At 46.1% G+C, this 26,022-nt stretch overlaps 1 protein-coding gene across 6 annotated transcripts in view; it reads right to left on the bottom strand.

Annotated features, from left to right (window-relative positions):
• TOX2 (TOX high mobility group box family member 2) overlaps window positions 1–26,022 on the bottom strand; it is a 139,253-nt gene that overhangs the window by 34,106 nt on the left and 79,125 nt on the right. For all 6 annotated transcript variants that reach the window (XM_025470136.3, XM_025470134.3, XM_035705402.2 and 3 more), the window contains one exon: window positions 15,299–15,544. In XM_025470136.3, coding sequence (XP_025325921.3) covers window positions 15,299–15,544 — 246 coding nt within the window. The remainder of the gene's footprint in view (window positions 1–15,298; window positions 15,545–26,022) is intronic.

Below are 26,022 nucleotides of genomic sequence, written 5' to 3'. Positions count from 1 at the left end.
AGAGAGGTCTCAGAGTATCAGCATGGCCAAAAAGGGACTCAGCAACACAGACATGTGTAGCTGTCTGCGGTCAGTGTCCCCCGATGGACCCCCAGGGAGCCAACTTTGTCTGCCAATACTTGGGCAGGTGGATTATTTTTTCTTGGGAGATCCAGAAAGGAGACAGAGCCCTCCACGTGGGTGGGCGGGGAAGAAAAACAGAGGCAGCTCATACACGAAGTGCTTAGAGACTAATAGCATTGTTACGGCTACCACGCTGAGCATTTTATAAGCATTATAGCATTTAATTATCAAAACAACTCCATACGGTAAGAATTATTAACATATCCATTTTACACATAAGAAAACTAAAATTCAGAAGGGGTGGGTAGCTTGCTCAAGCAAGCAGCAGGAGGAACTCAGATTTAAATCCATTTCTCTCGAGGTCCAAAGCCAGTGATACTAATTCTGGTCCAAGTGCTGACCCCCTTTTAGCAGGGCAGTGGGCAGTGGGCACAGAGACACAGTGTGAGTGTGTAGGGTAAGGGGCCACAGCAGAGGCTAAACCCACATTCCCAGAAGACAGATTTGTCTCCAGTGTCACTGGCTGGCTGCTGGTCACTTGCCCTGAGAACACCTTCTTGGGTGGCAGGCTTCTGCCATAGGCTGGGGCTCAGTGAGCCAGCTCCCTACCACATGTAGGGCTATGGGAAGATACAGTTCCAACTGGATATGACCAAAGTCATGGTGATGAACATATGCAGAGAAGGGTGCTGCCAATTTGCTGGCTGGATCTCTGCTTCTCCTTAGCAGGGACACAGCAAGTAAGAATCTGTCAAGTTCACAAGGCAGGTGAAAGGGAGCGGGGAGGAGGGCTCTTATGGGCAAAGGCATAAGGGCCCAAGGTCTGGGGTGGTTCACAAGGGAGAGGAGAAGGCCCGTGGGATGGGAGGGTGGCCATCTCAGGCTGAGATGAGGCTGATGATGACCCCTTTGGGGCCTAGATCGAGTGCAGGGGTGGGGAGGGGGTATGCTTTGCTGTCACATTGGCCCAGGCCCCATTCTTCTCATCCAGCGGTTTGCCAATGCTACTGGAGTCTAGCTTGGGCATGTCTGTCTGACCGCTCACACTTGGTCTTCTCATGGTCTCCGAGAACACGCTTCACTGATTGCCCCATACCTGGCACACAGGTACAGTCCCCCATGAGCAGCTTACAGAAGCCTACCTCCCAGTCACACAGAGGTCCTGGTGATCTCCCCCACTCTGGGCTCCCCTTCTTTTCTGTGACTGCATTTTGTTTCTACTTCTGTGTGGGCCCCTGGTACACCATTTCCCTTGGACCTCACAAGGACGATGCGTTCTACAATCTAAGGAGATCTAGCCTGGAGTCCTTCAGATCCCAGGCTGGGGGCAGTCCTAATGCTAAATTTAGGGTCTGCTTCAAGGCCTGAGCCAATGGGAGGTGTAAGGGGCTGAGAAGAGTCTAGTACCACCTGCAGAGGTGTGGATTACTCAGGAGGAAAAGGTTTGCAACTGTCACAGGTGGGATACAATCCTTAGGGCAAACTGACACATAAGAAACAGTTCTATGTTCCCTAAAAACAATGGAGAACCTGGCCCCCTACTGAGAATGATGCAGCCCAGGGGAGCCCAGCAGGATCAGAATCCCCTGGAGGGCTGGTTAATCATAGGGTGAGGGTCTAGGGCGGGGCCTGAGAATCTGCACCTCTAACAGGCTCCCAGGTGTTGCTGATCACACTGGGAACTCATTTTAGACTCAGATGCTGCCTGAGGCCCAGGCAGATGGACTCCTGGGTGTACTGGCTGCCAAAGGTTCGCACGCAGCTGCTCTCTAAGCACTGCTCCCTTAGGAAGCTGTGCACAAGCCCCACCCCCATCCAGCCTGCGACCAATGACTGACTCACACCTCACCCAGAGGCACCAAGGCCTGCGACTCTGCGGTCTGATTCACACTCGAGAGCTCCCTGTGGGACCAGGCCGACCTCCCTCCAGCACAGATCTGGATACCATCCACCATTCATTCCTTACAACAACCCCATCAGGAAACTGTGGCACAGAGAGGTTAAGTGGCCTGACTGAGGTCACACAGCTGGTTACACATGCAGCTGAACGACCCCTAGGCTCCCTGACCTGTGGCTCTGACCTGTAACCCCAGTGACACCCTTGCAGTGCCCATTCATGAGACGCTTCAGAGATGCTCCCTCCCTACATCCTCTCCTCGACTCCCTGGGTAATCTGAGGTTTGTCCACTCAACATACGAAGAACGTGAGGCCAGGAAGAAAGTGTCTTGCTTGCCGTAATCCATTAGCAGTGCAGAGGCAGGATGGGAGCCCAGACTCCAGGTCTCTCGGTCAATTTCTAGGGTGACAGGAAAAACTTGCACTGGCTTATTCGGAAGAGACTCATCAAGGCTCCAGCATCACAGGCCCGTGGCTCCACAGGACAGACCCAGCCTAATGACAGGGTGTAAATACTCACTCCAAAGTACCTTTCCTTTGGCCTCGCTATCAAGAGTTGGGGGAAATAGCCCCCAAGGCCATTTTTGCCCTGCCCACTGCTCTATCCCAGGTGTGAGCTCTGACCACCCCTCCCTGGCTGGACTGGCAGCAGGGACAGTCCCACCTGCAGCTCAGAGGCCGGGGGCTTGGGGCCAGGGGCTGGGGCAAGGGATGCTTCTGTACAACACTGAGAGCACAAGATATTGGGGTCAAAGGAACGAGGTTCTTGTCTTATCTCCGCCACTTCTTGACTGTGTGTTTTCAGACCAGCCACTCGCCTTCTGAGTCTCAGGGACCCATCGGTAAAATGAGGGTCATTCCGTCTCCCTCCAAGGTTGACAGGAGGGTTAGATGAGAGAAGGTGGATTGCACCGTAAGACAGAATAAGTCGGGGGGCCCCACCTGGCTTACTTGCCGACAGCAACAGAGGCAGCGCTCCACAGTCTGTGGTGTTCGTTTACACAGGCAACATTTGTCATCCAGTCAGTCCACCAGTCATTTGACAAACCCACGTCAGACACTGCTCCATCCCACACATAAAGCTAAGCCCCGGGAGTATTTTATTAGCACGTTTGACTCTACCCACCACCCTAGGGGGTAAATAGCATCATCTCCAAGCACTGGGAAAGGGAGAGTAATACCCCAGACTGCCCAGCAGGGCAGAACAGGGGACCCCAGGATTCCAGGCTCCCCGTAAGCACTACCACTTGGACCCCAGCCCAACCCCCTGGTGTGCTGAAATCTCCCGTGGCCTCTCCTCCTCCAGATGCTCTTGGCTCCGCAGCTTCAATGGCACACTGACGCTCTCCTCGGGAGCCTTAATATTTAGATGAGTTTTATTTGTCTTGCTGCCTTTTCTAAAGACTCCGAGTTCTAAATGGACAAAGCCACAAGATGAGAGAAAGAGCGCAGGAGACGGACTTTTTATTATCCAGCCAGAGCAGGGGGAAAATGACTCCAATAGATCTCAAGTTTTATGTGCTCCAGACATTCTGCGGAGCCAGAGATGGTTTCTCAGCAATGCCGACGGTACATTAAAAGCTCATTTTCCCAAACATGGTACTGAATATGCACTCGGAGGAAAGGGCCATTATGCCGGGTAATGTCGAAGCTGCAGCTGACGGATGCCGCTGTGATTCTCCCTGAAGTCTCCCCCGTGACTCAGGAGCAGGTCTCAGAGGGAGAGGTAGTCTGCTCAGGCTTGGCTTCTCGCCCAGAATGGAAGTTAAATGCCTGCCCCTTGCACCGTCCGCGGCCACAGGGTCATGGCTCGGATTAGGAGCCTGGCAGGGGGTGGAGAGGATGGCCACCAGAGGGCACCTACGTGATCATAAAACATCACAAACTGTTGTTGCAAATCCTAGCCGAAGGAATGGCCTGCGATGGGGTCTGAACAAGGAAGTCTGAACAGGTGTAACGTTTCCTCTTTTCAGGCTTCTGCGGCTATTCTCTGGCCCCTAAGGCCCACCCCCAAGGCCACCTCCTCCAGGAAGCCTTCTCCACTACTACTGTCCTTGGAACTCCTCAGTATTCATCTGTTCCTTGTTCCAAGCTAATATTTCATACTTCCTGCTGTGCTTACTTATGAACATGAATGGCTTGACTTGGAGTCGAATAGAAAAAGTGGGTGTCAATCCTGGTTGGCCCACTCCCTTGCTCACTCCTTTATTCACTCACTCACTCACTCACTCACTCATTTGAAGGCTGTACAGGTTAGATATCGGAATACCTGGGGGTCAGCCTGCCAGGGTTCAAATTTTGGCACCACATTGACAGCTGTGTAGCCAAGTGATTTGCTTCTCTGTGCCCCTGTTTTTTCATCTGTAAAATGGCAATAATACACTTTCATCTGTAAAATGGTGTTGCCATTTTACAGATGAGATAAATATAAAGGGCTTAAGGGGGTGCCGAGCAACATAATAAGTGCTAAATAAACGTTAGCGGACTACGGTGAGAGATAATTCAGCCCTCATTTAGGAGAAAAGTTTGCCGAGAGGATATAAAGTCAAACAAGATGTGATCCTTGACCTCCAAAGGCCAAGATAAGGAATCTGTGGGCACAGTGAGCATGAACAGCGCTCCAAGGGGCTGGTCATCGTGGTTCTGTTCTTGGAGATACTCTGCATCAGAAGGCTGACAACTCCTGTCTGCCAAAGGGGTGGTAAGGCTGAAATGAGAGCCATGGGGAAAGCCAAGTGGATGCCATGCTAAAATCATAGCTGCTGTGACCTGGCTCCTTCCCAGGTTCCTCCAGGGCATCTCTGAATCCTCTGTGGCTTGGGTTCTTTTCTCTCTCTCTCTCTCTTTAAGATTTTATTTATTTATTCATGAGAGACACACACACACACACACACAGAGAGAGAGAGAGAGAGAGAGAGAGAGAGAGGCAAAGACACAGGCAGAGGGAGAAGCAGGCTCCATGCAAGGAGCCCGATGTGGGACTCAATCCTCAGTCTCCAGGATCACACCCTGGGCTGCAGGCGGCGCTAAACTGCTGCGCCACTGGGGCTGCCCTCTCTCTTTTTAGAGAATAGTTTTTTTATTTTTTTATTTTTTTTTAAGATTTTATTTATTTATTTGACACAGAGAGAGACTGTGTGTACAAGGAGGGGGAGCAGCAGACGGAGAGGGAGAAGCAGATTCCCATTGAGCAAGGAGTCTGATGAGGAGCTCAATCTCAGGACCCCGGGATCATGATCTGAGCTGAAAGCAGATGCTTCGCCGCCTGAGCACCCCAGGCGCCCCCGCCCCCATGGTTCCAATCTTCAGGCAATGTCCATTCACCTGTGCACAGCCTGAAGGCTGCAGAGAGCACTGAGCTCAGAGTTAGGAGCTCTGAACTCAGGTTTAAGTTCCAGCTCTGCCCTCCTGCTTGGATAAGGAATCTCTCTTCTCCTATTCATTTGGTCAATAAACAAGCATTGCGGGTTATCTGCTAAGGCAGGCCCTCTGCCAGATGCTGGTGCCAGAGGAAGACATAAGCACAGACTCAGCCCTTAGGCTGTTCCAGGCTGGAAGCACAGAGAGACATTTGAAATGGACAGCCACCTGCCTCCACGAACTCAGACTGATCCTCTCTTTATTTAAACGTTTCACATACTGTTTGTCATGGTTCTTTGGTGGTAATTTTGATTTTAAAAAATACTACAGTAAGATACTGTTTATCTTGATTACTGAGTTTTTTGGTGCTCCCTCAAATTTTTATTTTATTTTTATTTTTTTATTAAAGATTTTATTTATTTATTCATGAGAGACACAGAGAGAGAGAGGCAGAGACACAGGCAGAGGGATAAGCAGGCTCCACACAGGGAGCCCGACGCAGGACTTGATCTGGGGACTCCAGGATCACACCGTGGGCCGAAGGCAGGAGCCAAACCGCTGAGCCACCCAGGGATCCCCTTCCCTCAAATTTTTAGATCGCAAGTGCCTCACTTGTCCAGCTCAGAGGATCCAGACAGCCTCAAAGACAAGATGACTTCTAAACTGAGTCCTAACACAAGAAAAGGAGTCAGCAGGGAAGACAAGGGGGAAGAGCCTTCCAAACAGAAGGAACAGCAGGCAGTAGTTCTCAACCAGGGCTGATTTTGTCCCCCAGGGAACATTTGGCACTGACCGGAGACATTTTTTATTGTGATTTTGACTGAAGGAGTGTTATCAGAGGCTAGGAATCGCGGGTGGAGGTCAGCGGCACCGCTAGACATCCTACAATGTCCAGGGCAGTGCCCACGCCCCCCTCAACAGAGAACTTTCCCACCCCAAATGTCAGTAGTGCTGGGTTGAGAAACCCTATGCTAGAGCACAGAAGTGTGAGACATCGTGACATCAGGCTACCTTGGGCTGGTTGCTTGGCCTCTGTAAGTCTCAGTTTCTGTATCTGAAAAACGGAGACACCAGCAGGTTGCTGGGAGGAGGCAATGGGACCCAGTCTGTATACAGCAGGTACTCAATAAATGCCTATGCCGGCTTCATTCCCCCTTTGAACACGCCTCAAACTTTAGAGCAAACAGTTCTCAGAAGAGACAGCGTCCTCAGGTTCCAAAGAAAACTGGGACACGGAAAAGAACACATTCTGTTCTTTTCCGACCTTTCTCTTATGAAAACCACGAGTCTTATCTCTCAACAAATGGGAGCCTGCTCGCAGAGAACTAGCCTGCGTGTTGGCTTATCACTGGCCTGAGTTTTAACAGGGAGTGAATTTTTATGACCGAGTTATAAACCTTTGCAAAAGCCATTTTTAAACTAAAAAACGCTGACAGGTTCTTAAGTACTATAGCTGCTAAATTAAGCATGAGGGATGGGGTGGGTGGGGGTGGGAGGGTGGAGGAAAACAAAAGTGCCCTAAAAGAGTTAGTGGAGGTAAAATAATGTTCATTAAAAATAGAAAAACAAACACACACAAAAATCTTTTGTGTTCAACTTCACACTCGTACATCATAATGTTCCAGTAAAAGGCCATTTCCCCCTGAGATAATAAAAGAATTGAATTTTTCCTTATCGGTCATCTATTTTTCTAGCTGAAGCTATTACTCCCGCTCTGGGGTTGCTAGGCAACAAGAAATATTAATAGCGGCTTTTATTAGCTTAGCTTTTGCAGCCGAGTACCAGAATGAGAAAATGGGAAACATAAATGTGTTACATAAATCTTTCAACCTTTCAGAGCTGGTGTTAGTCTCTGTTTTCATAATGATTTATTGAAGTGATGGTTCATTTATGAGAAAAAGGAGTGCAGGATAAGAAAACGGAGCAGTCCCCTGCAGGAGTGTTTGAAAATAAATAATTATAGCAGGAGAGCAAAAGCTGTTTAAAGCCATTTTTCTGAGTTTTATAAAATGTAAAAAGACATATTTCTTTCGCTTAGTGCCTCTGAAAAAACAGGGGGCGGGAGTTTCATCTGGACTCTGCTGAATATAAAGAAACCTCTGGGCTTCTGGTTACCCCCACTTAAGGATCCTCAGGGGCCTGTTGTGAGATCAGCACCTCCGTTCCCACCCCAGAGAGGAATTAGACAAAAACATGGCACCCAGGAAAAGCCCAAGCTGGAGTATCCTTGTGAACCTTTTGCTTTTAACTGAAATGGATCCTGCCCCTGGTCAAACAGCCCAGAGAAGTTGGGTTTGGGGCCGTTGACTTCTTGGCAGGCAGTAGACTGTCACTTTGTGGTTGCTTTCAAGCTCTGGGCCTCGAGTGAGGTCCTGGTGGAGGTAATACACTTTCCTCCAGCCCACTCTCCAGCTGGGGCCCTCTCCCTACCCCCTCCATCTCAGCCTCTGAGCCTGTCTGACTACTTACTGCCCCAACAAAGCCAACCCTCCAGCAGGTCTGGCTGGATGTAGGTATGAGGCTGAGGCCACCCAAACCCCATCAGCAAAATAAATAATTGGTACAGTAGCTTACATTTAGTATGAGTGCCTACTGTGTGCCAGACACCAGGCTGAGCACTTTTCCTACATCTGATCATTGAATCTTCACAAGTTCCTATGAGGCTAGTAACATTACCTCTGTTTTACAGATGAGGAAACTAAGGCTCATGGAGAATTAATGCCTTGGTCTGAGTGAGTCACAGGGTAGAAGGTAACAAATGGTGGAGCTGGGTTTTGAACTTGGGTTAGCTTAACTCCAGAGCCCATGCTCCTAAATAGTAGGTGATATTAAATGTCAAGAAAGCAAAAGCACATAAGCAAAACAAAACACTATCACAATAGATTATGAAAATGGCCACAGATTCCTGCCCTTCTGCAACATGATGCTGACATTTCTCCCTTCAAGAAGCGGGGTATTTCTCCACTCCTTGAATCTAGGCATGGCCATGTGCCTTGCTTTGGCCGAGGGGGGACATCAGCAAACGTGATGCAAGCAGAGGTTTGAAGAGCGGTTGCACCCTGGGGCCTGTCCTTCCTTGATGCTGTTGGGAATCCTGTGGCCATTGCCGTGTAAACGGGCCCAGGCCATCATGGGATGAAAAACCACTGGCCCCAGCCAATGTTGGGTCAACCGCCAAGATATGCACAAAGTTGTCCCAAACCAGGTAGTCCCAGCCAAGCTGCAAGCTGACCCTAGGAATTAGCCAAGTCGGGCCAGATCAAAAGACCTACTGACCCACAGAATCACAAGAAATAGTAAAAGTTCACTGTTTGCAGGATGCTTGGGTGACTCAGTAATTGAGCACTTGCCTTCAGCTCAGGTCGTGATCCCGGGGTCCTAGGATGGAGTCCCGCATCAGGTGTCCTGCAGGGAGCCTGCTTCTCCCTCTGCCTATGTGTCTGCCTCTCTCTCTGTGTCTCTCATGAATAAATAAATAAAATCTTTAAAAAAGAAAAGTTTACTGTTTGCATTAAGCTATTAAGTGTTGAGGTGGCTTGTTACACAACAAAAACTGATAATAATCATAAACCAAAACAAAAAACAGACTTAATGCATTAAGGACAATAAAATGAATAGATTGGTTTGGGTCTCCGCTGCCCCCTGTGGCTCATTCGTCCAGACAAGGGTTGTGTATATGTGGGGGTGTTTCTGGTCCCCTTTTCTCAGGCTCAGGAGCGGAATCCCAAGCATCTGTGAGAATATTGTAGAGGTAGACCAATTTCCTAGGGGGAGGAGGGATAAGGCAAGGAAGGGAGGAGGAGGAGAAAGAGAAGATTGGGAAGGAAGAGTGGAGAACTGAAAGATAGGGGGGTAGGCATTAGGAGGTCAAGGATCCCCCAGAGTCAATCTGCAGGGAACTACCTCTAAAGCAAAGGGGTGAAGTGGCAACCAAGGTTTGCCCAGCCTCCTCCCCAGCAGCCTGCCCCAGGATACTAGCCTGGAAAGACTTTTCACTTGGCATGGGATCCCCGGGCCATGGCTTCTAGTTCACCCTGTGTGGGAGAAGGATGAGTCTGAGCAAGATGCTTTGGGACAGGGACCTAGAACACAAAAGATCTCAAACTAGGATTTCTTTAAGATTTTATTTATTTATTTATTTATTTATTTATTTATTTATTTATTCATTCATTCATTCATGAGAGACACACAGAGAGAGGCAGAGACATAAGCAGAGAGAAAAGCAGGCTCTCTGTGAGGAGCCCGATGTGGGGCTCGATCCCAGAACCCCGGGATCACGACCAGAGCTGGAGGCAGATGCTCAACCACTGAGCCTCCCAGGCGCCCGCCCCACCAGTCTAGGATTCCGATCCGAGTTAGTAAGACTTGAGCCCCTGGGCCAGTGGCATGTGTGGTGGTGGCAGTGGAGGGTCTATCCAACCTCAAACCCACATACTTGTCCAGCGTGTCAGAGTTGACAGAGCGATTATTCCCATTTTCCCATTTGTGAGTTTGTCAGAGCTGGCATCCGAATCCCCATCCCCTAGATAGGCGAATTGAGGCTGGGAAAGAAGGGACTTGTCCCAGGCCCCAGAGAAAGCAAACGATAGTCAACTCTGGAAGAGAATGCTTGAATGGCAGGTGCATGCCACACCTGTGCTAACCGGTGGACTGGACCGCACAGCTCCAGCGACCCACAGGGCTCAGCTTGGGGAAATCCCAGAACTGATGGCAGCTCTTGGGGACAGCTCTGCCAGATTCATTTCCCGCTGGGCCCACCTGCACCTACTCAAAGCTCTCCCAGGACTCTCTCTGATCTCACAGAAGGGGCAGGTTCCCCGGGACTTGTCTGGCAGCAGCCAGCATTGCCCCTTCCCAGGATAATTCCTCTCCTGGGTACGCCGGGACCATAAGCTCGAATATTTCCCAAGGACAACTCCAAAATAAATTATTTCAGATTTAACAGAGGCTGCTTAATAAATTCCACTCTTCTAGTTTCTTTGGGTATTTTAGAAACTGATTTATACATACAATATCTCTCTCAAAATGAGACAATCAACACAGGATAAAATTATTGAGTTATGAAAATAGGGGTCAGATGGAGGTGCAGTGCTTTAAATTAAACTGGCAAAATGTATCTTTCATACTAAATTGACTCTTTTTGTCTTGGAAATGAATGTTTAATCAGTTAAGACGCTGAAGTCGAGGGAGAAGCTTTAAGCATATTTAATTTTGTAAAAGGGGCCCAATTCCAATACTGCACAGCATTCCTACCAGCAGCCATACCTTAAAAGCAGAAAAGCCAACTGCCATGCATGTGAGGAGGCCGCCCGGCAAGGGCAGGGGACCAGAAGGAATCAGTGGCCTCTGGGACCAGAGCCAAAAGGGCTTGGCATAAATGAGATGGTTGTCAGACACCCTGGCCTCAACCACCTCTCCAGGGACGACATCCCTGACGCACCTCGATTTGTGCAAACAGCATCTGTGACCTCCTGGCCGTCGGGGCACCTTCTGTGCCACCTGCGGCCTTGCAGCCCAGCTGCTCCATCTCTTGGGCACCTGCTAAAACTGAGAATCACATGGTAGTGGACAGAGCTGGGCTGGAATTCTGCTTTTGTTTCTTAATAACTGGGCAACGTTCATTCCTTCATTTATTCATCAAGTGTTTATAGAATCTGCTATGTGTCAGGTCATCACTTCCTAAAGGCACTTCTTCTGGGCACACACAGCAATGTGTGCTGATTCTATAAGACCATGTATTACGTCTCCAGAAATGGAGTCTTCACCTGCCTCTCCACCTGCACCAGGAGTTCCTCAAGGGTGTCTTGCAGAGCCAGGGCTCAGAACAATGCCTGGAACTTAGGAGGCTCTCAGTAAAGGCTGCTGCACAGCTGATCACCACGGTAGGTTGAAAACAACCCTCCAAAATGTCAGGTCCTAATCCCTGGAACCTGTACTTGGGAAGAAAGAGTCTTTGTAGGTGTGAGTAAGTGAAGGCTCTTGAGATGGCAGGATTATCCTGGATTATCCCTAAACACATCTGTCCTTATGAGAAAGGCAGAGGAGACTGCCCTGGCAGAGGGCCATGCTAGGTCGGAGTGACGTGGCCACAAGCCAAGGATAGCTGGCAACCCCTAGATGCTAGAAGCAGCAAGGGAGGGATTCTCCCCAAAGCTCCCAGAGGAAACTCACCCCTCCTGACACCTTGATGTGCGCCCGGTGATACTGATTCCAACCCCTAACCTCCAGAGCCGGAAGGGAACGAATTTATGGTTGTCTTAAGCTACCACATTTGAGGCAAATTGTTAGAGCAGCTTCGGGAAGCCCATACAATTACCTGGGTGCTCCAAACCTGTTTCCTTATGCCTCACTCGGTTCTTGGGAGCAGTGTGTAAAAGTTTGCAATGCTCTCTGCACTACCTAATAGCTTGAGACCTATTAGGTGACAAAAATTCCAGCACCATCCTCAGGTTGCACGTCCATACATGCACACACCTGTCTCCTACTGCTCAAACTTTAAACACTTGTCTCCAAGGGCACCTTGCGCCTCTTCCTCAGACAGTCCCAGTGGATAGACATGTGATTATCTGGCTTCCCATTAGGCCCAGGAGCCCTCCCCTGCATAAAATGGTTTGGCTTCTCTTTCATTATGTAACAAGGGAATATAAAACACAGAGAGCCCTTGACAACTGATTAATGGAAGAATTAAAGCTATCTGAATTTGTGAAGCATCTTTAACATGAGCTAGCTTTAAAGAAATCTGGAAAATGACTGCAAAGTGCCTATTTGGACCAAGCCCAGCCAAAACATATCCTAGGAGGAGTGATCAGAAGGTCACTTTTGACATACAGACAGCATTCCTTGTAATTATCAGAGCTATTGTCACCAGGTGGCCCTACAAAGGTACCTGAGAGTGTCTGCAATCTGTTCCTTTAGGTAAATGAGACTCACAAGAAACCATTGCTATTTGGTTAAGTGGGAATTTGCTTTTATTACTAATAAAGATTATTATTAATAGTACAATAATAAATATTCCCTGATTTTTTATACTCTCTGCGAGGCATTTTTCTTTCTTTTTTTAAAAATTTTTTAAAATGTTTATTTATTTATGATAGTCACAGAGAGAGAGAGAGAGAGAGAGAGAGAGAGAGAGAGGCAGAGACATAGGCAGAGGGAGAAGCAGGCTCCATGCACCGGGAGCCCAATGTGGGACTCGATCCCGGGTCTCCAGGATCGCGCCCTGGGCCAAAGGCAGGCGCCAAACCGCTGTGCCACCCAGGGATCCCGCGAGGCATTTTTCTAAGACTTTGCACACATGACCTCAGATACATTTCACTGCAGTCTTGAGGTGGGTACTGTTAGGATTCCCATACGAGGACACAAGAGAATGAAGCCTGAGATGGGAATCAGGATCGGAGGCAGGTCTGTGGGACTCCAGAGCCCACACACTAACCACTGCCCCACACTGTCTCTCCTGCCCACCGGCACCAAAGACCAACAACCCCAGGGCTCAGGACCACAGCCACACTGACCCTTGCAGTCACAGCCCTCCCCAGGGCACACACCAGAGGTGTCTGCTGGCCCTGCCCTTGCTTGTGCTACCAGAACTCCCCAACAGGGACAGCCTGGAGTAATGATGTTTCGTGAGCAATTAGCTGAGCAGGCAGCTAAAGTACATCATTCTAACAAAGTGGAATTAAAACCACATGACTCTGGAATCTTCAGGTCTCTTAGAGATGAGGAAGCTGAGAGCCTGCATTATTGATGGGCCCCAAAGAAAAGTATTTCTCGAGAAATGGAGTATCAAATTCCACTGAGCACTTTAGTCCGAGCGGAAACACTATAAAAAGTGGAGCTTGAGCTAGCAGTCTCCCTCTCCCCTCTGTCCCTCCCTCCTTTTATTTCTCACCTAGATTCAAAGAAGAAAAAAATGTGATGTATCTTACAAAAATACATATAGGATACCAGCTTCGTTTTAAGCAAGAAGATTTGGTGGTAGTAAGAGTAAACAATAAAGAAAACACTGTAAGATTGTTACAATATACACTGTATGCCCCAGAGTCCCAGGCATCTGCTAGAATTGGGCCACATGCGTGGCTGTGGCCTCTGAGCATCCTCAGCAGAGATAAACATGATCCACCCAACACCATGTGATTCTGATAAGAAATCAGCTACGCGGTCCCTTGTCCCCTGACACAGGTGAGTTTGTCACCCAAGCTGACAAAAATCAAAGATTGCTTCCTCATGGACACAATGGTTGTTGGTCCAGCTGTGCTCCTGGAAGACCCAAACTGTCACTTGCCAGAAATGTCAGGGAAGATCTCGGCTGCCAGGAGCCATCATGCCTGCTGTGTAGAAATGGGCATGGGATATAGGGCCCTAATGACACTACTGGGGTTTCTGGATCCAGCTATACCTGAAATTCCTTGTCCACCCCTGGATATTTCAGTCTTTTGTTTTAACTAGTTTGAGTTTGGTTCCTGTCACTTAGGAATGAATTTAAGAGTTGTAACTAGTATATAATACTAACTGTGAAGGAAAGAGCAAAAATAAACAGTTATTCAGGAGAAGTACTATGATTCCCTTAAGGGGCTTTTTCTATTATAAAAAAAAATATGCTCTACTAGTTTTCTATAGTTCTTGATTGTTCAAATCAGCCATATGCTAAGAAATCATATATCTCCTTAGCATGGGATTCAGGACCCTTATGATCAGGTGTTGCTAGTTCTTTTACCTCCTTTCTCCCTCTCTGCCTCCAGGTCCTTTTATAAAGAGAATGAACCACATGTTGTCCCCAAGAAGGACATGAACTCTCCTGCCTCCTGCTTTTCATACATGCCATTCCCCTAACCTGGAAGATCCTTTCCTGCCCTAGTCTGCCTACTGATTTTCTTTTTCTTCTTCTTCTTTTAAAGATTTTACTTATTTATTAGACAGAGAAAGAGAGAGAGAGAGAGAGAGAGAGAGAGAGAGAGAGAGAGAGCAAGCACAAGCAGGGGAAGTGGCAGGGAGAGGGAGAAGCAAGCTCTCCACTGAGCAGAAAGCCCAACATGGGGCTTAAACCCAGGACTCCAGGATCATGACCTGAGCTGAAGGCGGACACTCAACCTACTGAACCACCCAGGTGCCCCTGCCTGCTGATTTTCTACTTATCCTCCAGCTTTTTTTTTTTTTTTTTTTTTTTTTTTTTTTTTTTTTTTTTTTTTTTTTTTTTATTTTTTATTTATGATAGTCACACACAGAGAGAGAGAGAGGCAGAGACACAGGCAGAGGGAGGAGCAGGCTCCATGCACCGGGAGCCCGACGTGGGATTCGATCCCGGGTCTCCAGGATCGCGCCCCGGGCCAAAGGCAGGCGCTAAACCGCTGCGCCACCCAGGGTTCCCTATCCTCCAGCTTTAACTCAGTAATCACCCTTCTCTCTGGCAGCTTAAACAAAAAACAAGATGGAGTATTTTTTAAATATTATGATTCTATTTATATGAAATGTCCAGAATAGGCAAATATCTGGAGACAGAAAGTGGATTAGCGATTTCGTAGGGCTAGGGGCTGGGGGAGGGGGGGTTTGAAAATGAGGACTAAGGGGTGTAGGGTTTCTTTTCGGGATGATCAAAATGTTCCAAAATGAACTGTGTTGACAGTCATATAACCCTGTGTAAAATCTATTGATTTGTACACTTTAAATGGGGGAACTGTATGATGTGTGAATTATATCTCAATAAAGTCATTATAAAATAAAAATAAAGATGATATTATTAGAAATAACAATAAAGCAAATAATACCAGGATATTATAAACAGGGCTCCAGAAGTTACCCACATGAAGACATAAATGACCCTCCACACCCATCCCTCATATTCTGCAGACCCCACGCAAACATCCGAGCCCACATCCTGCATACAAGCAGAGGGTCCTCATCAAAACACTGGCATCCTGCTTCCCTCCCAGCCCTCTTCCCTGCTGTATCCAGCAGGAATCATGGTGGGTGACAGAGACTCACCGTGGGCAGCTGGCCCGACAGTAGGTGGCTGTCCTGGGCCAGCATGTTGGACACCATGATGGCTGGAAGGTCCATGGCCTGGTAGGAGTAGGCAGGGAGCAGTCCGTTGGGTGCAAGGCCGTGGCACAGCGAGTGGTAGCCAGCTTCGTGGTCCCCCAGATGCAGGAGGGATGGCTCAGGGAGGTTGGGAGGTGTTATCGGGGGAATCTCATAGTCTTCGTTGCTTTCACTCTGGCTGTTGTAGGTCTAAAACATCAAAAGGGCATGTTGTTGGGGGGGTCAGTGTCTTACAACTACAGAATATGCTTAATAGCACCAATAATAACAACAAAATGGTAACAGCTTCTCGACAAAGGAAAGAAAGGATGACTCCCTCTGGAAGGCAGACAGTCAAGATGGCCCTAGGACTTGGTCAGATTCCTGCCCCATCTCCAAATGGGTGCTCCCTCCCACTAGGGGTTGGTATACAAAAACCTGCTCCCCTGGAGAGTGAGACCAGCTTTTATTCCCATCTTCTTCATTTTCCCGTCAGATCTAAACACTGCAGCCTACCACGAGTCTATCTTCTCACATCCACCCATTTTACAGATGGGAGAATCCAGGTCCAAGAAGAAAGTGGTCCATTCAAGGTTAGTCAGAGTTGGGAACAGAGCTGAAGTATCCTGATTTCCTGCCTGGTCGTCTTCCATGGCAGTTGGACACCTGAGAAAGGTGTTCAATTCCCTTGAGTGCCCTGAACACCCAGCCCAACTGGATCCTCTCCTGGTCTTTCCTGTCTTAGTAAATGGTACAAAGACTCCCCCAGAAGCCAGGAGCCATTCTGGACTCCCTCTCCAATCCTTGTTTGTTCATTTCCCCCTTCCCCTCACTGCACAATGAGGAAACTCCAGTACAATGCTGAATAAAAATGGTGAGAGTGGGCAGCCTTGTTTTCTTCCTTATCTTAAATATCTCGATGTTTTACCACTAAGTACAACATCTGCCATGGGTTCTTACAGGTGTTCTGTAACAGCGTGAAGGCATTGCTAGTTCATCAAGAAGGTGTTTATTTTTCTTTCAATTGTGTGTAGTTTGTTGTTGTTTTACTTTTATTGGATTCCTTTCCCCACATCTACTGAAAGCTCTAGTGACTTTGCTCCTTTAGTTAATACATGGTAAATTACTTCACTTGGTTTTTCTAATGTTAAAACAACCTTGCATTTCTGGAATAAACCCTACTTGGTCATGATGTATTATGCCTTGCTGGATTTTTACTGCTGATGTTTTGTCCAGGATTTTTGCATCTAGCTTATGAGTAGACTGGCCTATAATTTCCCTCTTTCTTTCTGCCTTTGTTGGGTTTTAGTATAGAGATGATGTCAGCCTGGGGGATCACTCCCCTTTTCTGTACTCTGAAAGAGATCAGGCCGCAGACAAGAAACTCATGTAGATTTGTAGATGGATATAAGAAAACAGCAAAGAGAAGTTAGGAGACACAGAGGACAAAGTGAAAGTGTCTAAGTGATAACTGTTTGATCAGCATTCTGGAAGGAGAAGAGGGAGGGAATGGCGCAGAGGTGTAACTGAAGGGATAAAGGTTGGGAATATTCCAGAACTGAAGAAAGACTCCAAAGGTACTAATGAATATAATGGTAAATCTTAGAACAATCATAATACATATTGTGTAAAGGTGGAGGGGGAACCTCACAAAACCATGATAGCATATGGGAAATAACATCTTGTTCTCTTTGATAAGTTAAGTGTGTATGCTAGAAAAGGTAGGGTAATTGAAGCCTAACACAGTACCTGGTTCCAGTAAATATTTGTTGGATGAGGCCACTGAGTGGTAATAAATACATCCTGAATATTTCATGCTTAAAAACTAGTACATCTCTACTGGAAATCTTGGGCAAGGGGTAGACGGAGAGAGAATAAGAGAGGGAGAGAACCTTCCAAACATCTTAACATGGGCACCCTGCGGGGGATGAAAATGATTTTTCAGGTTATATTTTGATGCACTTTGGTGCATATATATGGGTATTAATGTAATTTTGCCTTTAAGTGCATATTTTCCAAGACAGATGCTGATAGGTCAATTGGTATAATTTTATGGTTAAGGCTTTGAGTAATCCAGGGCTTGGTGAAAGAGATAGCTATAGGGGGGTAGAATGGAGAAGGGGGCAGAGCACCCCCAAGTAATCAGAAATAGGTGGAAGAGAGAAAGCACTCTGTGCCTCTCTCTGCTCCTCTATGCCTGGCACCTGGCTAGTAAAACCCCTACCATGACATGAACCCAACCACCCAACCCTTCTCACCCTCACTAAGAGAGCTGAGCAAAGCTCTGGCCAAATTGCACCAGAAATCAGGGTCACCAGCTGTGTGATGTCTTCATGCCTCTGGGATCCACTCCCTCCCAGCTTGTTCATTCCCATGGCAGTTCTCCCCAGCCTGTCTTCCATCCTCATCCTCCAGCACTCTCTTCCCCTTTACCCAGTACAGATGACCGGTCACCTTCTACTCCTCAGGGAAAATAGAAAATAACTCTAACAGCATCCTGTTATCAGAAACACAAACTTGCCTATTTGGTACCAACTTGCCTCCTGTTTTGATGCCGGAAGAGCCATCCCTCCTTCCTAAAGCCAATCTCCCTGCCTGTGTAGAGAATGATCCTTCCCTCTCCCCTCCCCCTCTGTCCAAGGACTTTGGGCATCCCATGAACTCTTCCTGCTCCTGGCTCTTCAGCCTTCCCCTCTGCTGGACCACTCTCATCGGCACTGAAACATGCTCATCTCTCTTCGGACTTGCACACTCCCCTGTCCCTCTCCAGCTGCCACCACCTCCTCCCAAGTCCACATCTGTCTTCCTGAAAGGGTTGTCAGCTCCTCTTCTTCATCTCCCACTCACTACACAGCCCACTGAAACCTGCTCCCCACCACCCTCCAAAACTCCACCTCCCAGAGGCCTCCATGGTGCCAGATCCAATCAGTTTTCAAACCACATTTCATTGTCTCCTCAGCGATGTTGGTCCAATGGATCCCTTCCCTTCATCTTGAGAACATCCCTCCATTAGCATCCAGGACCTCTTGCTACTCACCCTCTTGCTCCCACTTCATCTTCTCCAATGCCCACTCATCTTTTTCTACTTAACCATGCTGTATTCTCTCAGCCTGAGTCTTGACTCTTCTCCCTTCCTTCCCTACAACCTCTCCCCAGTTGGATCTCAGGCTCGGTTTTCATTCCCATCTAGGTGCCACATTTCCATCTCCAGTCTTGGCACCCATCTGAGCTCCAGATGTGAGCATCTAAACACTTGCCCCCTCCCAATATTCACACCTGGCATATCACAAGTATCTCAGAGTTAATATGTGCAAAGCTGCCCTCACATTGCCCTTCCTCAACCCTGCAGCTGTAGCTCCCTCATCCTGTCCTCCATGCAGTTAATAAAGCCACCAACTTGGGGCTTACCCTCAGTCATTTCAAATCCACTGAAACTCCTCTGAACTATCTTTTATACCCACCAACATCTCTCCATTCCCACTACTCCTGCCCTGCTCCAGGCCACACCATCTGTTTCCTGGACAACTGCAACAGCCTCTGTCCTGGTATCCCATTCCTTCCCCCACCAATCCATCCCCTTCATGTAGCCAGAGTAGTCTCTAGAAAGATGATCACCTTGCCACTCCCATGCTTACAATGCTTTGATGGCTCCCCACTGCCCTGAGGATAAAGTCCATAGTCTCAAACATGGCCCTGTCATCCTCACATGCCTGCTCCCCATCACCCCTCCAGCCACAGAGACCTTGCCTGCCTCCAGGCCCTCACATAGGCTGTTCCCTCTGCGGGAATGCTGTGCCCACCACATGCTCTCCCTTCACCTGCTTATTTCTACTCAACCCTCAGCAATCGGTTGGTTTAGATGGCTTCCCTGATACTCTCTAGAGCGGGTCAGAGCGCATTATATACCCCCAAGTGGCTCTGCATTCCCCTTGGAAGCACTCATTGAATGTGTAGTCAACTAACTGCTTGCATAGTTATTTAATGTTTAACGTGAGTTCTGCTGGGATAGCCCTTGTTGGTCCTGCTTCCCAGAACCTGGCACAAAGTAAGAACTAAAAAATAATTAGTTGAATGGATGAACAAGCCAGATCCCAGGGCAGAGACCATGGGATCACATCTCACTCAACCCTCATGACTGCCCTGGACATCCTTGTTGCACAGGAGTGTAGTGTGTGGTCAAGTGCTGGAGGGCCTGGGTTTGAATCCTGACTCTGCCACATACTAGGTATGTGACTTCGGGCACACTACTTAACTGCTCTGTGTCTCAGTTTCCTTTTCTGTAAAAAGAGGGTAATAATAGCAAGTGCTACAAGGTGGCTGTGAAAAGGAACTGGATCAATCATGTGAACTGCTCAGGCCATTGCCTGGCACTGGGTCAGTGTTCTGAACTCCTCACACCCCAAGCCTGCATGCCGTGGGGTGATAGGTCTGTCTTGAGCTTGACTACTGGGATGGGCTGGGGGCTGACTGGCTTTTTGTGGGACTCAGCCACAGGCATCACATCATCCCAGGAAGCCTCCCCCAGCTCCCCTGCCCATCCAGCAACAAGACTCTACTCCTCACATTCCTCTTCTGCAGCCCCTTTTGTGTGCTCCCCAGAATATCACATACACCTGCAATTATTTTTGATTCTTTATTTACCTTTTACTTATGCCCACATCCCCCAATCTCAGACTCCACGGGGCAGGGGTAAGACTGTCTCATCGCCAACACCTAGCACAGTGCCTGGCACATAGTAGGTACTCAGTTAGAATGTGAATGAGGACTGTGCCAGACTTTAGGTTTAGAGCTCACTTAGGTCAATCTGTATCTGTCCCTCTTGACAGACTGGGAGTCCGTCAGTCATCTGTAGCTCATGTCTCTCCACACAGCCCCCCTGCCCGCCCCCCTCCACCCCAGTTCCCAGAGGAGGTGCTGGCACATGATGCTAAATGAGCACACAAGTCCATTCCTTTCATTTAAAAACCAAAACCTCAACACACTGGAGCCAGCCCAACCAACCAGAAGCCTTTTGCAAAAATAAGCATATGTTGTATCAAAATATTGGAATAACACAATTATGACAATTCATTTAAAGAGGCGATTAGCACACTTAAAAATAACTAAGCATGCAACATGCCTCCCTCAAACGCAATCAAATCCTAAATGCATGACACCTGAATACTGCCTCATTCTGCTACTGCTTCTTACTGAGCACCTACTGTGTGCCAGCCACTAGAGCCAGCTTTTCCACATGCATTCTCCATCAAACCCACATCAGTTCTGCAAATAATTCATATGACTATTCTCTCCATTTTGCAGGTAAAGACGATGAAGCTGAGGAAGTGGGGGTGTCACATAGCTAGGAAGTCTTGGATGGGATGCAAACCCAGGTCTTGCGACTCTGAATCCAGCATTTTCCTACACTGGATCAGAGGCTTCTTCAAGATCCATTTCTCACTCCCCCTAAGAGATGGGTTTCCCTGTCCCCACTCTTGCTATGGTCTCTTCTCCTTCAGGGCCAGGATTATCCTGTTAAAATATCAGATCGTGCACTCCTCTGCTCACCACCCTCCAGTGGTCCCCTTGTCACTCAGAGTAAGAACAAGGCCCTTACAATGGCCTCCTACCCCCATGCTATATGGTCCAGTGCCCCCACTCCCACCTCCATCTCCCTTACCTCCCCGGTATCTCCCACCATTCTCCCAGTTCATGCCACTCTGGTCATACTAGGCATGGTTCTACCTCGGAGCCTTTGCACTGGCTGTTTCCACTCTCTGGAACACTCTTCTCTCAGATACTCACACAGCTCATTCCTTTGTCACTCATGTCTACTCAAATATCCCCTTCTCAATGAGTTCTACCCTCACTGCTTGATTTAAAATTACAAACCACTGGCCACGCTCCCTTTTCTGTTTGTTTTTATCCCTTTCAGGTTTGTCACCTTCTAACGTCCTTCAAATTTTATTGATTCATTGGAATCAATAGATTCCATTGAATGTCAGCTCCATGAAGGGGGAGGTTTTCATCTGTTTTGTTCACTGCTGTATCCTAAGCATCATCAGTAATGGGTGCTCAAATAGTGAACGGATGAAGAGATGAACTTCTTACCACATGCCAGAAGTAAGAGTAGGAAGAAAATGAACAGACTGGCAGACCATGAAATCCCCCTTCTGAGAGGGCTTGTCTTGGCGGTGACCCAAGGGCAGGACAGGCAGTTTGAATCAATCCAGCGTTCCTCCCTCCCCAGAAGTGGTGCATGAAAAACCTTAACTGATGGTCCTTTTGGGGCAGAAAGTGGAGGGAGGGAGCACTGAGGCAGATGGCAGGGCCAGGATGTGGAGTTGACCAACATGCAAGAAGGTAGAGCTCCCCAACCACACAGAAGTGGGTTTTGAGGCTGCTAAAATCACCTTGTTCCTCAATTCCTCCATTTGTGCTTTTCTTTCCAAATAACTAAGGAATGGAAATTCAGAGCAAGGCAATGTGGCTGGGGTAGAAGGGATATGCAGGACAGACTGCTGTGCTCTCCTTGCACCAGGAAAGGAAGAATGCTAGGCTGTTCCGACATGTGGCTTGCCCTTTGGGTCAGGGAAGCATACATCTTCTCCTGGAGCTTCTAGGAGGAGGGGTCTTCATTAAGCACCTAAGGCAATGACTCCTGGAGGCAGGAGGAGTAGACAGAGGCAAAGGGTTAATCTCTGGGCTTTGAGGAGGGGACACAGAGGAAGGAATCTAAGAATATCCAAAGAGCCAGAAGCCTGTTGCAGTGATAAGTTTATGTGCTTTTTTTTTTTTTTAAGATTTTATTTGTTTATTTGAGAGAGAGAGAGAGAGAGAGAGAGAGAACAAGCAGTGGGGAGGGGCAGAGGGAAAGAGAGAAAGCAGCAGACTCCCTGCTGAGCAGGAAGCCTAATGCTGGGGCTCTCTCTGGAGATCATGACCTGAGACAAAGGCAGACACTTAACTGACTGAGCCACCCAGGTGCCCCATAAGCTTATGTTCTATGAAATCATCAGAATATACTCTTTCATTTACTACAACAAAATGACAACGAATAAAAAAATTCATCCATAGTAATACATACATACATACATACATACATACATATTGTTTTAAATGATATTTTCTGACACAAATACTCAAAGCTCAAAACTAGAGAATGGTTTGAGAAGGGAGTGCCTGGGTGTCTCAGTGGGGTTAAGCATATGTCTTCAGCTCAGGTCATGATCTCAGGGTCCTGGATCGAGCCCCACATGGGGCTCCCTGCTCAGCGGGGAGCCTGCTTCTCTCTCCCTCTGCCTGCTGCTTCCCTGCTTGTGCTTGCTCTCTCTCTGTCAAATCAATAAATAAAATCTTAAAAAAAATTTTATTTATTTATTCATGATAGACATAGAGAAAGAGAGAGAGGCAGAGACACAGGCAGAGGGAGAAGCAGGCTCCACGCAGGGAGCCTGACGCGGGACTCGATCCCGGGGCTCCAGGATCGCACCCTGGGCCAAAGGCAGGCGCCAAACCACTGAGCCACCCAGGGATTCCCAATAAATAAAATCTTAAAAAAAAAGGAAACCCAAGAAAGGGATTCTAGAAAGAGTAGTGAGCTCAGAAACCACTAGAGTTTATATCAATTCAAAATAGCTGCCCTCCAATAAGGTGATAAGGTGACTGCAGGGTTTAATGTGACTATTTTATAAGGACTCCTACAATAGAAGAGAGATAGCATAGGATTATAAAATTAATGATGACCACAAACTAAAAATCTAGAGGATTTTGGATAGAAGCTGTGTCTTCTGTAAAGAAGGAAATTACAGATATTGATAGTTATTTACACTCTAAGGAAAATTTAAATACATGTTACAATTTTTAAGTCTGAGATGAAGTTCATATAACATAAACTGTTTAAAAATTTATATTTCGATGGCTTTTAGTACATTCACAATGTTCTACAACCACCCCTTCTATCTAGTTCAATATTTTCTTCACCCCAAAGGGAAACCTCATACCCATTAAACAGTTTGTACTCTGGTCCCTGAACCTCCAGTTACCACCAATCTGAACTCTGTCTCTGTGGATTTACCTAGTCTGGATAGTTTTTATATAAATGGAACCATATAATATGTGACATTTTGTGTCTGGCTTCTCTCACTTAGCATGATGTTTTTAAGGTTCATCCGTATTGTAGTGTGCATTAGTACTTTATTCCTTATGGCTCAATAATATTCCACTGTATGTAAATACCACATTTTGTTTATCCATTCATCCATTGGCAGACAGTTGGGCAGTTTCCACCTTTTAGCTATTGTAAAAAGTGCTGCTTTGTGTACATATATTTATTAGAGTCCCTGTTTTCAGTTCTTTTGCATATATAGCAAGGAGTGGAACTGCTGGGCTTATGGTAATTCTATGTCTAACTTTGAGAAACCATCAAACAATTTTTCACAATGGTTGCACATTTTACATTCCTATCAGCAACATATGAAGGTTTCAAACTCTCCACATCCTCACCACCATTTATGTTCCATTACTTTTTTTTATAGCCATCCTAGGGAATCTGAAATGGTATCTTATTGCAGTTTTGATTTGTATCAAACTAACAACTAATGATGGTGAGCATCTTTTCATGTGTTTCTTGGCCACTTGCATATCTTCTTTGAAGAAATGTCTGTTCAAGTCTTTTGCCCATCTTTAAATCGAGTTGTCTTGTGCTCACTTCGGCAGCACATATGCTAAATTGGGTTGTCTTTTTGTTGTTGTATTAAAGAGTTCTTTACGTATTCTAGATATAGACCCTTATAAGATATATGACTTGCAAATATTTTTCTTCTAACCTGTAGGTTGTCTTTTCACTTTTCTCATAATGTCCTTTGATACACAGAAGTGCGTAATGTCATGAAGTCCAATTCATCTATTTTTTTCTTTTGTTGCTTTTGTTGTTGTCATACCTAAGGATCCACAGCCAAATCCAATGTCATGAAGGGTTACCCCTATGTTTTCTTCTAAAATGTTTATAGATTTACCTCTCAGACTTAAGTCATGGGTCCATTTTGACTTCACTTTTGCATATGGCAGGAGGTGGAGTCCAACTTCATTATTTTGCACATGGCTATCCAGTTGTCTCAGTACTATTTGGTAAAGAGACTATTCTGTCCCCACTGAATGATCCTGATTTTTGATCTTGTCAAAAATCAATGTGCTATAGGTGTAGAGGTTTATTCCTAGATTTTAAAAATTTTAAAAATTCTATTACATTGGTCTGTATATCTATCCTTAGGCCAGTACCACACTGTTCTATTGCAGCTTTTGTAGAAATTGGGAAATGTATGTTGTACAACTTTGTTATTCTTTTTTAAGATTTGTGTGGCTACTCAGGGCCCCCTGCAACTTTTATGTATTTGAGGATCAGCTATTAACACATCTGCCCAAAAAGGCTGGTAGAAATTTGATAGAGAGATTGCACTCAATCTGTAGCTTGCTTGCATGATATTGCAATCTTACCAATATCATGATTTCCAATCCATGAACATAGGATGTCTTTCCCATTTATTTATATCTTTTCATTTATGTTTTAATTATTTCTTATAGTAATCTTTTATAGTAAGTGTTCAAGTCTTTCACTAGCTTGGATAAATTTATTCCTACATATTTTCTTCTTTTGGACACTATTATATATGGAATTGTTCTCTTGGTTTCCTTTTGGGATTGTTCATTGCATTGTATATAGAAACACAACTGATTTTTATGTGTTGATCTTATGCTCTGAAACTTGACTAAATTCATTTCTTAGCATTTTTGTTTATAATTTTAAGGGAAAACAGGAATTCCACATTGGTGGAGGAACTAAAACAAAGGAAAAGAAAATATAATCTGACCAACCTAACAATAATTAGAAAAGAAAGAAAGAACACAGGAATGAACTATGAAACAAGATAATAAAACCTTCATAAAATGACAGTACTAAGATTAAATTTAACCACAATAAATATGAATGATTTAAATCCCTTTATTTGGTTAAAATAAATAAATACAGCATATGACATTTATAATAGGCATGCCCAAAATAAAATGACACAGAAGATTACAAATAGAGCAAACAAGTAAAAAACAGAAGTGGCAAAATTAACAAGACATTAGGCATAATTCAGAGCAAAAGCACTGAAAGAAGTAAGGGAAATACTTAAGTTGACAAATGATACAATCCATTAAGAAAAAATGACGAACATAAACTTTTATGGTGACTGATAAACCAGAGGAATATAAAATGTAAAAAGACTGTTTAGTAGTACAAAAAAGATTCAACAAAACCATAAACATAATGACACACTAACACCTCTCTTCAAAAATTGACAAATCAATCAGTAAGGATAGAAGAGTTGAACAACACAATGCACCCTCTTGATCTCTTCCACTATTTAAAGAACACCCGTTCTTTTCAAATGTCTGTGAGACAGTTAAAAAATATGTCCATGTACTAGCTACATAGAAAATCTCAAATTTTTCAAAAGGAAGAAATGACACAGACCACACTCTACCATCTAAATGCACTAACCTAGTTTTTAACAAAAAACAAAGAACGTAGAGAAAGAAGGAGCAGGAAAAAATAGAGGGAGGCAGAGGCTCCTAAATCCTTGGACACTTTAAGAGCAATCTTCTCAAGAACTTTTGAGTTAAAGAGGCAATTGTAACTGAAATCACAGAAAATGAGAACACTA

The sequence above is a fragment of the Canis lupus genome, chromosome 24 (assembly GCF_003254725.2).
Source record: "Canis lupus dingo isolate Sandy chromosome 24, ASM325472v2, whole genome shotgun sequence".
NCBI lineage: Eukaryota > Metazoa > Chordata > Mammalia > Carnivora > Canidae > Canis > Canis lupus.
This window is presented reverse-complemented; position numbering and strand designations above follow the sequence as displayed.